The 12,090-nt window shown below is 39.1% G+C and overlaps 1 protein-coding gene and 1 pseudogene across 1 annotated transcript; one reads left to right on the forward strand and one right to left on the reverse strand.

Annotated features, from left to right (window-relative positions):
* Window positions 1-1,584: 1,584 nt before the first annotated feature.
* Window positions 1,585-1,814, forward strand: LOC139896176 (ubiquitin-like protein 5; annotated as a pseudogene).
* A 7,336-nt stretch (window positions 1,815-9,150) lies between these two features.
* LOC139900014 (auxin response factor 18-like) lies at window positions 9,151-11,221 on the reverse strand. Its single transcript, XM_071882829.1, has 4 exons — window positions 10,712-11,221; window positions 10,499-10,573; window positions 9,641-10,121; window positions 9,151-9,206 (listed from the first exon to the last, which is right to left on the reverse strand). Exons 1-4 carry the CDS (start codon window positions 11,219-11,221, stop codon window positions 9,151-9,153), a joined length of 1,122 nt encoding a protein of 373 aa, XP_071738930.1.
* Between the last annotated feature and the right edge of the window lie 869 nt (window positions 11,222-12,090).

Consider the following 12,090-nt stretch of genomic DNA (forward strand, 5'->3'; position numbering starts at 1 on the left):
TAGATGTAGAGTATACTTTTGTTACACAGTGTTAAGGTCGGTGGTTATTATTTATTGTTTATTACTATTACTGTTATTACTACTACTAGGGGCCATAACGAGCCGACTCGAAATTTACTAAGCTCGAGCTCGACTCGATTGCAAATCAAAAAGCTCGGGCTCAGCTTGTTTCGAGTTTAACACAACATATTTGAGCTTGGCTCGTTAACACAATACAAGCTCGGATCGAATCGAAACTTGAGGACCTCACAACATATTTGAGCTCTCAGCACGTGAAACTCGAGGACCTCACAAGGAGCTTTCGAGGCCCTCACAAGTAGCTCGACTTCATACAGAACTTACAGTTTGTTCATGTAACATTTTTACATTTAAATGAACGGTTTTCTTTTTTTGCAGCTCCTAGAACCTCAATAAGATCATCCCTAACGCAGGCGTGTTGGGTCTCATGTGCACCGAGTACGCTAATGGGGCGTGCTCGCGTGTGTGCTCGCGTCGTGTGTGCTCCAAGCACATGAAACCATTTTGGTGTGCTGATTTTTGATTGGTTGATTTTTGTTTTTTGATTCATTTTTATCTTCTTTTTCACCCAACTTCAAATCAAATTTTAACACATCACTCAACATGTCACTCAACACTCCACCCCATTATTTTACAGTTTACTAGTACGCTCATCAAGCACCCCACCCCCACTCAGCAACACGCCAACACGCCCGTGACTCCATGAGGGTTACCCCAAAACAAAAAAGTAAAAAAAAAAAAAAAAAAAGCAAAGAAATTTAACGTGGTTTATGACACGTTGAAGAATCCTGAAGGTTCTAGAACAGTTTTTTTTTTTTTTTTTTTTTTTTTTTTTTTTTTTTACAATTATAGAAGCGCAACAAGAATCTCGTAATTTGACAATTGAATCAAACTAGAAAAAAATTCGACCGCACGTTGCTGCGGTTGTATTCGACGCGCGGTCGAATTTGGATATACGTTGTTTGGTACATAATATATCTAGTAGGTTGTGTTGTTTGTTGGACGTGTATGTATATGTATGTAATATAGGCCGAAATATTTAGTGTTCTTTTAACGATGTCCGTTTCGGGTATAGTTAGTCGCGTTATGTTCGTAAAAAATTTTCGAGTTAAACGGTGGTCTCGAAAAAATTTAACTCGCATCGAGCGAGAATATAGGGCCCGTTATCCAGTGTTTTTTAACGATGTCCGTTTCGCGTATAGTTAGTCCCGTTGGGTTCGCCTAATTTTTTCGAGTTGAACGGTAGTTTCGAAAAATTTTAACTCGCACCGAGCGAGAAAATACGACCCGCTGAAAATTCGGGTGGAATTAGTTTATTTTATTTGAATAAAATTATATATTTACGCTTTCTACCTCTGAAAAAGTGTAAACTTGAGGGGGTGTTTTGTAAATTAAGTCGAACTTGAGGGACTGTTTTTAGTGTGAACACAGACTCAAAACGAAAACCCGTAAAACTGAAACTGGAGTTTTAGTTTGTAGGTGTAATATAATATAATATATAATATAATATAATATAATATAATTAGAAAATTAGAAATTAGGGCTAGTGTATAGCGATCGAAGAAGATGATCGAGGTTGTATTGAACGACAGATTAGGTAAAAAAGTTCGCGTGAAATGCAACGAAGATGACACTATTGGCGACCTCAAAAAGCTTGTAGCTGCTCAAACAGGAACAATGGCTGATAAAATAAGGATTCATAAGTGGTACACTATCTATAAAGAATTAAAGATCATACCACTCTTCAGGATTATGAGATTCTTGATGGCATGGGCCTCGAACTATATTACAATTAACCTAATTACAATTGATTAATTAATCAATAATCTCTCCAAGATTTGTTATCTTTTGGTACTTGTTTGTATGATGTATCTTTTAATTAGATAGCAATTTCTTCTTTTTTTTCTCTCCCAAATTTACTTTTTAAGGACCGTCTGTTTCGCAATCTATTTGTATATTGTAGTGATAATTGGGTGTTTGTTGACATATAACTTTAATTAACGGGTTAACCCAAAAGTCCAATTGCTGTGCATCATTCCATGATGTGTGAGCTTTGAGGCAGATAACCTCTAACCCCACCATACTTAGGTCACATGTTGAATATTTTTACATGTATGTGCACATGGCAATAAATGCAATACACAAGACTTAACCAATTTACTAAGCTTTCTGTCCGAATAAAGGTCCTCCGTCTTTCTCTTCTCCGACGGGTTTTTAGCTCCGATCTCTTCTCTTGTTTTCAGGCGACGAATTCAGGTGTTTTCTACTTGGACTCTGAGAACCGTTAAGAGTTTTGGGGCGTTTTTTGGTGACGATTCCGGCCGGTGGTTGGGTTTGCCTTGCTGATTCTCTTCTCCGTCTCCGCTGCCATTTCACTTCTCAAGTTAATTTGTAGGCGACGAGTTCCGCCTGGAACTCTACATCTCACTAGGTTGGGCTTCGGTTTTGGGTGGAGGTGGGGTAGATATGGCTGAGGTAAGGTGGATCGTGTTTTGTGTTGAAATTCGGCAGATCTCGGTGGTCCGGCCCGCCGGAGACTGTTGAGGGGAGGTAGTGGCTGCTCACGGCCTTGAGTGGCTGTTAGCAGCTGTTATTGGCTCTCGATGGTCGAAGGTGGTGGCAAACAGTGTCGACCTCTGCTAGCTGCCATTGGTGGTTGTCTGCGACTGTTAGTGGCTGACGACGGCTAGTGATGTTGTTGACGGCCCTAGTGGTCGCTGGTGACTTAAAATGGTGCTGGTGGGGGTTTGGTTGTCATTGGCGGTCGTCGGTTTATGCTGAAAGCTGCTGGAGGCTAGCGACTGCTTGAGTCTGGGGGTTTGTAAATGTCCTTAGAAAATTGGTGAAGATGACTGGTTCCTTTACGGTTTGATTCTGCATTTGGATCTGTTCGGCTGCTGCGAGTTTGGTTCATTCATTCCATTTTTATCGTCGTTGAGTCTTTTGTAGGCTTGATGTTGTTGCCGGCGTTGTTGACTTAGTTGACTTCGGCAAATAGGCCTCGGGATAGGTGTTCTTGGGTTGCCCGGTGTTTGGTTTGAATTTGCGGTTTCTGCTGGGTGAAGATGCAGGGTTGGATACGGGATCGGGTTTATGTGTATGTTTTTAGGCTTAGGTTTGGTGGTTTTGTTTATTTGTAATCTTAATTGTAATTTCAATATGCTCGCTCTGTTTTCAATGTTGACGTTCATAGTGTTTAGATCGAACAGAGCAGGAGTCAATGAGGTTTGGTCGTCTGTGACCAATTACTTTCACTACAGATCGTCACGATCTGCCCACTGTAGCTCCACCGGATCCTCGGGTCTATTATATATATATATATATATATATATATATATATATATATATATATATATATATATATATATACATATTAATATTTTCGGCAAAAAAAATAAATAAATAAATAACTAAATTCAATCCAAATATAATCAAACATATATTCTCTTTAACTTTGAAATATGTCAACATGGTGTCTACATACTATGTTTGGTACACATTTTAAAGTTTAAATACTAATGATAATTAAAAAAAAAAAAAAAAAAAAACCCTAGCCGATCCGGATTTTTCTCTGGCGGTTCCGGCGATTTTTAGATTCCGGTGAGTTCTTTTCTGCTTTCTTTCCTAAACGTTAGTGAATATCATTCTCCTGGTTGTCCTTATCTATGGCGGGTAAAAAGAAAAAGAAAGCTCCGGATAATGCAACTAGGGTTTTACGTAATCGTACTGTTGGAAGTGATCTGAGTGATTCGGTTAAGGAGGGAGAAGAGCATAATTCTTCATCTGAATATGAGATTGATAAGGGTTCGAAACAAGACGACATCTATCTGGGTTCCATTCCGGGTTCCAAGAAGACGAAAACAGGTGGAGAAGAAGAGACTAATTTGGAAGATGATAAAGATGATCGTATTAGTGTTCATTCTACTGACTCATGGGAGGTGACTGTTCCTCCATTAGGAGATGAAACAGATAAAAAGGATGCTGATCAGGAAGCCCCTAAAGTTCCTGGAACACCATTGGCTTCTTATGCCCATGCAGTTGCAGGTTCCTCAAAACAAAAGAAAATTGTTAACTTTCGCATGATTGAACAGGAGAGTTCGGTTGATGATGATATTGATGTTATGATCCCTGTTAAATCCGTTGAGGAAGCTAACAAAAGGTATAACAATACATTGTATGGTTACTTTTTGGGTAAGAGGGTGGCTTTTCCGGTTGTCCAAAGCTATGCAATGAATACCTGGAAGAAGTATGGTATAGAGAAGATGATGATGAATGCCAAGGGGTTCTTTTTTTTCTAGTTTTCTACTGAAGAAGGTATGATGAATGTTATGCAGAATGGACCGTGGATGATTCGTACGATACCTATCATCTTAAACAAATGGACACCGGATATCTCTCTCACTAAAGAGGATCTCACCAAAGTCCCGGTTTGGGGTAAGTTACATGATGTTCCGTTGGCAGGTTATACCGAGATAGGGTTAAGTGTTATCGCTTCAAAGATCGGGAGGCCGATGATGATGGATTCCTACACAAGCACCATGTGTTTGGAATCTTGGGGTCGACCCAATTACGCTCGAGCTATGATTTAGGTTTCGGCGGATTGTGCACTTAAAGATTCTATCAAGGTGGGTACACCTAATAGGGAGGGAAAGAAAAGTACTACATATGTAGTTCATGTTAAATATGAGTGGAAACCTCCAAGGTGTTCATGTTGCAACGTTTTTGGCCATAATGACTCACAATGCCCGAAGGCTGTTCCGGTTGCTCCAGTCAAGTTGGTAGATAATGATGGGTATGAGAGGGTCAAGAATAAGAAGAAGGCGACTAAAAACAATGACAAGGGGAAACAACAGGAATTTACCATGCATAACAAGACTAAAGTAGTTTATGTTCCAAAAGTTACTACTACTGATCGACCCAAAAGTGCTAAACGCAATGGTGGTGGAGGACAGAATGATGTCGGGCCGAGTAATGGAGGTGTTTCTGTTTCGAATTCCTATGATGTGTTGGGTAATCAGGACGAGTTTCATTTAAGAGATGAAGATGATGATGTTATTGAAAATCATGATGAAACTTCAGAGTTTATTAGTTCCAAAAAACCTTCTGAGGGCGCAAGCACTCCCGGTCTTGGGGTTTTCCAATGATAAATATCGCATCATGGAATATAAGGGGTTTGAACCTAATCCCTAAACAAAAGGAGGTTCGTGATGTGGTTAGTAGTAATAAACTCTCTATTTGTGCTATTTTGGAGTCTCATATCTCCATAGCCAAATTAAGTGATATATGTAACTCTGTTTTTCCTTCTTGGAATTGGATCTCCAACACTAATGTGTGTGCTTTAGGTACTCGCATTATTGTTGGTTGGAACCCTAATGAGGTTCGATTGGTGTGCTTGGCCATGACGGATCAAGTTATCCATTGTGTTGCTAAGACGATTGATGATAAATGGGAATGTTATCTATCCTTTGTGTATGCTGATAATTACTATATCCAAAGAAGACAATTGTGGAATAGCTTGCAATATCATAATGCTTCTATTGGCCGTCAACCATGGTCGATTCTTGGTGATTTTAGTGTCTCTTTGGAAATTGAGGAGTCCACTGCTAGTTCCTCGAGCCGTACGTTGGCCATGCGTGAGTTCCGGGAATGTATTGAAAGTATTAACATGGCGAATGTCAATCATAGTGGTTTTTGTTATACTTGGAACCAACGTCCAAATTCAACGTCAGGTATATTGAAAAAGATTGATAGAGTTATGGCAAACGACGTTTTTATTAACTTGTGGACGAATGCGTATGTTATATTCCAACCATATCATATCTCGGATCACTGCCCAGCGGTGCTTCGAATACCGGTTGAGATGGAGAGGAAGGTTAGACCCTTTAAATTTAGTAACTACATTGCGAAACGTGATGACTTCAAAGAAAAGGTCCGGTTAGGTTGGAATGTGGACGTGCCTGGCCACCATATGTATCGTGTAGTTAAAAGAATGTATTCTCTAAAGGAAACCATGCGTAAATTAATGTGGGACAATGGTAATGTTCATGACAACGTAAAGCTTACCCGTGATATTTTAGAGGCTGCACAGAAAGATCTTGATGACCATCCCAGCTCGAGTGAATGTCGTATACGGGTCACTGAAGCGCTGAAAAAGTATAATCAGGCTGTTCTCGATGAGGAAAGTCTTCTGAAACAAAAGGCAAAAATTGAATGGCTACGGGTTGGGGATCGTAACACTGCTTATTTCCACCGGGTTGTTAAAGGAAGAATGAATCGTAGTCTTATAGAGGCCCTTCTGGATTCGAATGATGTTATGGTTGAAGGTAATATGGTTCCTCCTTTGATTGTTTCACACTTTGAGAACTTTCTAGGAGTAGCATCTAGTTGTGACGAATTTCGTGACCCGTCTTCGTTGTTTCCAAACAGAATAAGTAATAATAGATCCGTGGACATGGTTAAACCCGTCACCGAACAGGAAATCAAAGAAGCGATGTTTGGTATTGGTGATTCAAAATCTCCTGGTCCGGATGGCTATACGTATGTGTTTTTTAAGGAAGCATGGGACATTGTGGGTAAGGATGTTGTTCGAGCTATTCAGGAGTTTTTTGTTAATGGCCAGATGTTGAAGGAGATTAATAATACAATTATTGCTTTAATCCCTAAGACTAAAACGCCTAGTAAAGTTACTGATTTTCGTCCGATTTCTTGCTGTAACGTGATTTATAAGTGCATAAGCAAGATTATTACATCAAGAATTAAAGCGTGTTTGGATGAAGTTGTTAGCACGAATCAGTCGGCGTTCATTCCGGGTAGGAGAATAGCGGATAATATTCTTCTTACCCAAGAAATTATGAAGAATTACCACTTGAATCGTGGGACCCCGAGATATGCATTTAAAGTAGATATTCAAAAAGCGTACGATACGATTGATTGGAATTTTCTTGAGGCCACTCTTATTTGTTTTGGTTTCCCGATAAAGATGATTAAATGGATTATGGCGTGTGTCACTTCCCCTTCATTTTCTATTTGTGTGAAAGGGGAGTTGCATGGCTTTTTCAAGGGCAAGCGAGGATTGAGGCAAGGGGATCCAATGTCTCCTTACCTCTTTACGCTCGTTATGGAGGTTCTAACGTTAATGTTGAAAAGGAATATTGCTCAAAGAGGTAAATTTCGGTATCACCCGAGATGTGATAAACTCAAGATTGTAAATTTATGTTTTGCGGATGATTTATTCTTGTTTTCTCACGCGGATGTTCACTCGGTTGAAATTCTTCGGGATTCTCTTGAGGAATTTAAGAATTGTTTGGGTCTAGTACCTAGCCTTCCGAAAAGCACAGCTTTCTTTGCTCATGTTAATACTCCTATCAAGAACATGATATTGGCCACTCTCCCATTTGATGAGGGTACCCTTCCAGTTCGTTATTTGGGGGTCCCTCTGGTGTCCTCTCGGCTAGTGTATCGAGACTGCAAAATATTAGTTGATAGAGTAAGGATCAAAGTAGGTGATTGGAAGAATAAATATTTATCGTTTGCAGGGCGAGTCCAACTAATTATCTCGGTCATCACGGCCATGCAATTGTATTGGTGCTCGGTCTTTATTCTTCCGGAAGCTATTATCAAGGACATTGAGAAAGTGATGCGAGGTTTCCTTTGGTGTCAAGGGGAATTAAAAAGGGGTAAGGCTAAAGTGAAATGGGATGACGTATGTCTCCCAAAAGAAGAGGGTGGGTTGAGTATTAAACGCCTGAAGCATTGGAACGTGGCGCTTATGACTTCTCATATTTGGCGATTACTTACGCTCAAGGACTCGTTGTGGGTTCAATGGATACACATGTATAAATTAAGAGGTTGTAATTTTTGGCAAGTTTCGATTTCAGTAGACTCCTCATGGAGTTGGCATAAACTGCTTCAGGTTAGACCCATGGTTCGACAATTTTTTGCTTATCGTTTGGGTGATGGTAAATCTGTTTCAGCATGGTACGACGAATGGTGTGATTTGGGTCCTCTTTGTCACGTTATTTCATTAGATGACATTACTAGTGCAGGTTACTCGACCCAAGCAAAGGTTAGCGAGGTTTTTAATGCTGATTTTGAGTGTCCGAGTGCATGGGTGGCCAAATTTCCGGGTTTAGCTTCTTTACAGAATCCGGCATTAGATGATACGCCAGACAGACTGATCTGGAAAGGCATTGATGCTGACCGAAAGGCCTCGGTTGGGTGCATGTGGGAGTCGATCAGACCCCGTGGTCATGTTGTTGCTTGGTTTGATGTCGTTTGGTTCAATCAATGTATTCCTAAACACGCTTTTGTTATGTGGCTCTTGATGGGTGAACGCCTAAAAACTCAGGATCGTTTAAATCCTTGGGAGCTTCGCAATAACCCGGCATTGGTGTGTTTCTTGTGTAATGATTCCATGGATTCTCATGAACATCTCTTCTTTGAATGTGCTTATTCGAAGAAGATATGGCTTTTGGTTTTAAACTTGGTTCGCGTAGACATGGGTGGTTACGGTTGGAAGATATGCCGTGATGTTATTATCAATAATGGTACCCGTAAAGGGGTGGCGTGGATAGTTGCTAAACTTCGCTTTGGTGCTAGTGTTTATCATATTTGGCGAGAAAGAAACTCGAGGTTGTTTAAACGGGGTAAGAAGACGGAAGAACAATTGTTTGAATATATCAGATCCAATGTTAGGCTGAAACTGATGACCTCGTCTTTCAAAAGTACGAAAAAAGTGGAGCAAATGAAGGAGGACTGGCAGCTTTGTTAGAAGTCTTAGTCGGTCATGGGTTGTTAGCAGTCTTGTGTCTGTTTTTAGTCATATAGATTGCTAGTGGGTAGTGTTTTGTATTTGCTTGGCTGCAAGAGTCGCTTGTAGCAGCTGTGCTTATTGGGGTGTATCATTTTATTATTTTTAATAATATTTTCCGGGGTAACCCTTTACCCAAAAAACATTTTAAAGTTTAAAGAGAATATATGTTCATGGGAATTCAAATAGCTGAAGTGTTTTATGTGACTCCAGCCCTCTTATTCCACTTCTAATGTTCAATCTCATCTGTAATTGTGACAAGTCTATACGGTTAAACTACATTTAGTCATGTACATGCAACAAACAAAAAAAAGTGAACTTGGTTACATGGCATCTGCAACAGTGATGTTGCTTTGTGAAGCAGGAGTTACACAAATACCTATGTGACAAAAATCATATTAGGTATCATTTAACGTACATCTAACTTTTTACACTAAGAGTAAAGCTAACATAATAGTCTCAAGTCTCGAACTGTCTAGGAACATAAACGAGGAAATTGGTATATGTCTTAACAAAACTCAGAGTCAAGTCCAATATTCGGCCGCTTATGGTATATAAACCAGAAAATCTAAGACTGTCTACATGAGTCATGACATTGCTATACAAATATGGGTAGTTCAGCATGTCTGTTTCGAAGAGTCGAGTTCAAGGTCAAGAGTTTGCAAATCTTTATCCTGTTTTCTGCAACGATCCCCAATAAAAGAAGTAATGATAATGTTTCCATGGTAAGTATAGTAAGAACCAGTCACAGGAAAAATAACATCCAAGGCTATAAAGCATAAAATGAAATAGTCTCTTATTACCTTTGATCACCTTGGTTGCATGCATCCTGTGAAGCTCGTGAGTCTATGTCAGCATAATTGTCACTAGAGCTTTGCTGGACAACGTGTATCGGTTGACCAAACAGTAAAAACACTTTCTCAACACTTTTGTCCATCTTAAAACTTGAAGAACTTCCCACGGTTAGTGTGTATGAAACGTCATCACTATCTTCATCCAATTGGGAATCTGTAGAATATGAATTGATTTTCTTAAGAGTGGAAGGAAAAAGTCCCGGCTGCAGTTTGCGGGTAAGGTTGGGATCCAATAACAGAATATCAAACCCTGCATGCCTGGCTCCCTGAATGCTTCCATGAACATTTTCAGGAGGACCACATAAAGAACTACTAGGCCCAATGGTATTGCTTGAAAAGGGTGGTGAGTATTGAATTGGTGGCGTATTTGACAGCAGTTCAACCAGCCATGGACTTACCCGTTCCACATTCTGCAACCGATCTGGTTCATCCCACCTAACCTGCATCATACAGAAATAGCATATACAATAATATATACTAATAGAACTATGCTCGTGATATTCTAAAATTATCAAAATGTGAATACTATACAGGTTGTATAAGATAGGTGTAGAAGAACTATGCTCATCACGTGTGGATTTCATACAGTCAAAAAGAAAGGGGAGTGTTACATTGTGATGCCTATGTGCATAACAGTCTAAGTCAACAAAAACATTTCAAAAAGAAACACTAATGATCAAATAATTAAACAGTTACTCATACCAGAATAAAAAAATGAAACTGTACAAAAACTTTTTGATTAAACACATCAATCTTATTACGGTACCAAAATGCATGAATAGGACTCGTGGAGATAAATACATAAAGTACACATTACCTGTAAAAGCCGCCAAGGAGAATTTGGCCAGTGAAACGGGTCAGCCGCTCCAACAGACGATACAGTTCCCGTGAACTAGACACGTGACAAATCCTCTCTTTCAAAGGGCATTTTGAATCTCATTCCAGGACACCACTGGTTTCTCAATGAAGCAGTCAAACAAGAAGCCTTCACATAAAAATCTGAAGTGTTTGTGCGAGGGTAAAAGGAAACCTTAAATGGTTGTCTACTGGCAGCAAGGGATGTGGCTTCAATCACATCTTCAGGCCTCACTTTTATATTACTGTCACCTCTCTTAACACGTCTGATTCCAACACAAAGATCTTCATTATCAGTCCTCACAAATACGACTGAATCCCCAGCAACCATTTTTTTCTGGTTCACAAAAGTATTCCATCCAGTTTTTAGAAGATGCCTCCTAGGATTCCCACTGTAGATGTGCCTAAACTTCCAAATCTCACCATGAACATCCTTAGTTGTAATAGTTTGAACATGTGGATTTAGTGAATAATTCAAATGAGGATATATAGTCTCCACATAATATCGCGGAACAGAAAACCCCCCTCCATAGTTCGCATCAGATTGAGTTAACGTTTTCACAAAAGAAGTTGGTTTCTCATAAGAATCAACTCTATCTTCAACATTAACATTATAAGAAACATCGTCCTTTCCTAGAGGAACGAGCCTAATCTTAGCATAAACTTCATGAAATGTCCCGTTCATATTGATTATTAACGTTCCATATTAATTGATTTCATCGCGAGGTTTTGACCTCTATATGAGACGTTTTTCAAAGACTGCATTCATTTTTAAAACAACCATAACCTTTATTTTATCGATAAAGGTTTAAAAAGCATTACGTAGATTATCAAATAATGATAATCTAAAATATACCGTCTACACACGACCATTACATAATGGTTTACAATAAGAATATATTACATCAAAAATAAGTTTCTTGAATGCAGTTTTTACATAATATCATACAAGCATGAACTCAAAATGTTGTCCTTATTTTAGTATGCAACAGCGGAAGCTCTTAATAATCACCTGAGAATAAACATGCTTTAAACGTCAACAAAAATGTTGGTGAGTTATAGGTTTAACCTATATATTTATCAATTGAAATAATAGACCACAAGATTTCATATTTCAATACATCCCATACATAGAGATAAAAATCATTCATACGGTGAACACCTGGTAACCGACATTAACAAGATGCATATAGAATATCCCCATCATTCCGGGACACCCATCGGACATGATAATTTCGAAGTACTAAAGCATTCCAAATTCCAGAATGAGGCTTGTTGGGCCCGATAGATCTATCTTTAGGATTCGCGTCAATTTGGGGGTCTGTTCCTAAATTCTTAGGCTACAAAGCTAAAAAGGGGCATATTCGGCTTCGATCATTCATCCATATAAAGTTGTTTCATTTACTTGTGTCTATTTTGTAAAACATTTATAAATTTGCATGTATTCTCATCCCAAAATATTAGATTTTAAAAGTGGGACTATAACTCACTTTCACAGATTTTTACTTCGTCGGAAAGTAAGACTTGGCCACTGGTCGATTCACGAACCTATAA

The sequence above is a fragment of the Rutidosis leptorrhynchoides genome, chromosome 3, assembly GCF_046630445.1.
Source record: "Rutidosis leptorrhynchoides isolate AG116_Rl617_1_P2 chromosome 3, CSIRO_AGI_Rlap_v1, whole genome shotgun sequence".
NCBI classification, from domain to species: Eukaryota; Viridiplantae; Streptophyta; class Magnoliopsida; order Asterales; family Asteraceae; genus Rutidosis; species Rutidosis leptorrhynchoides.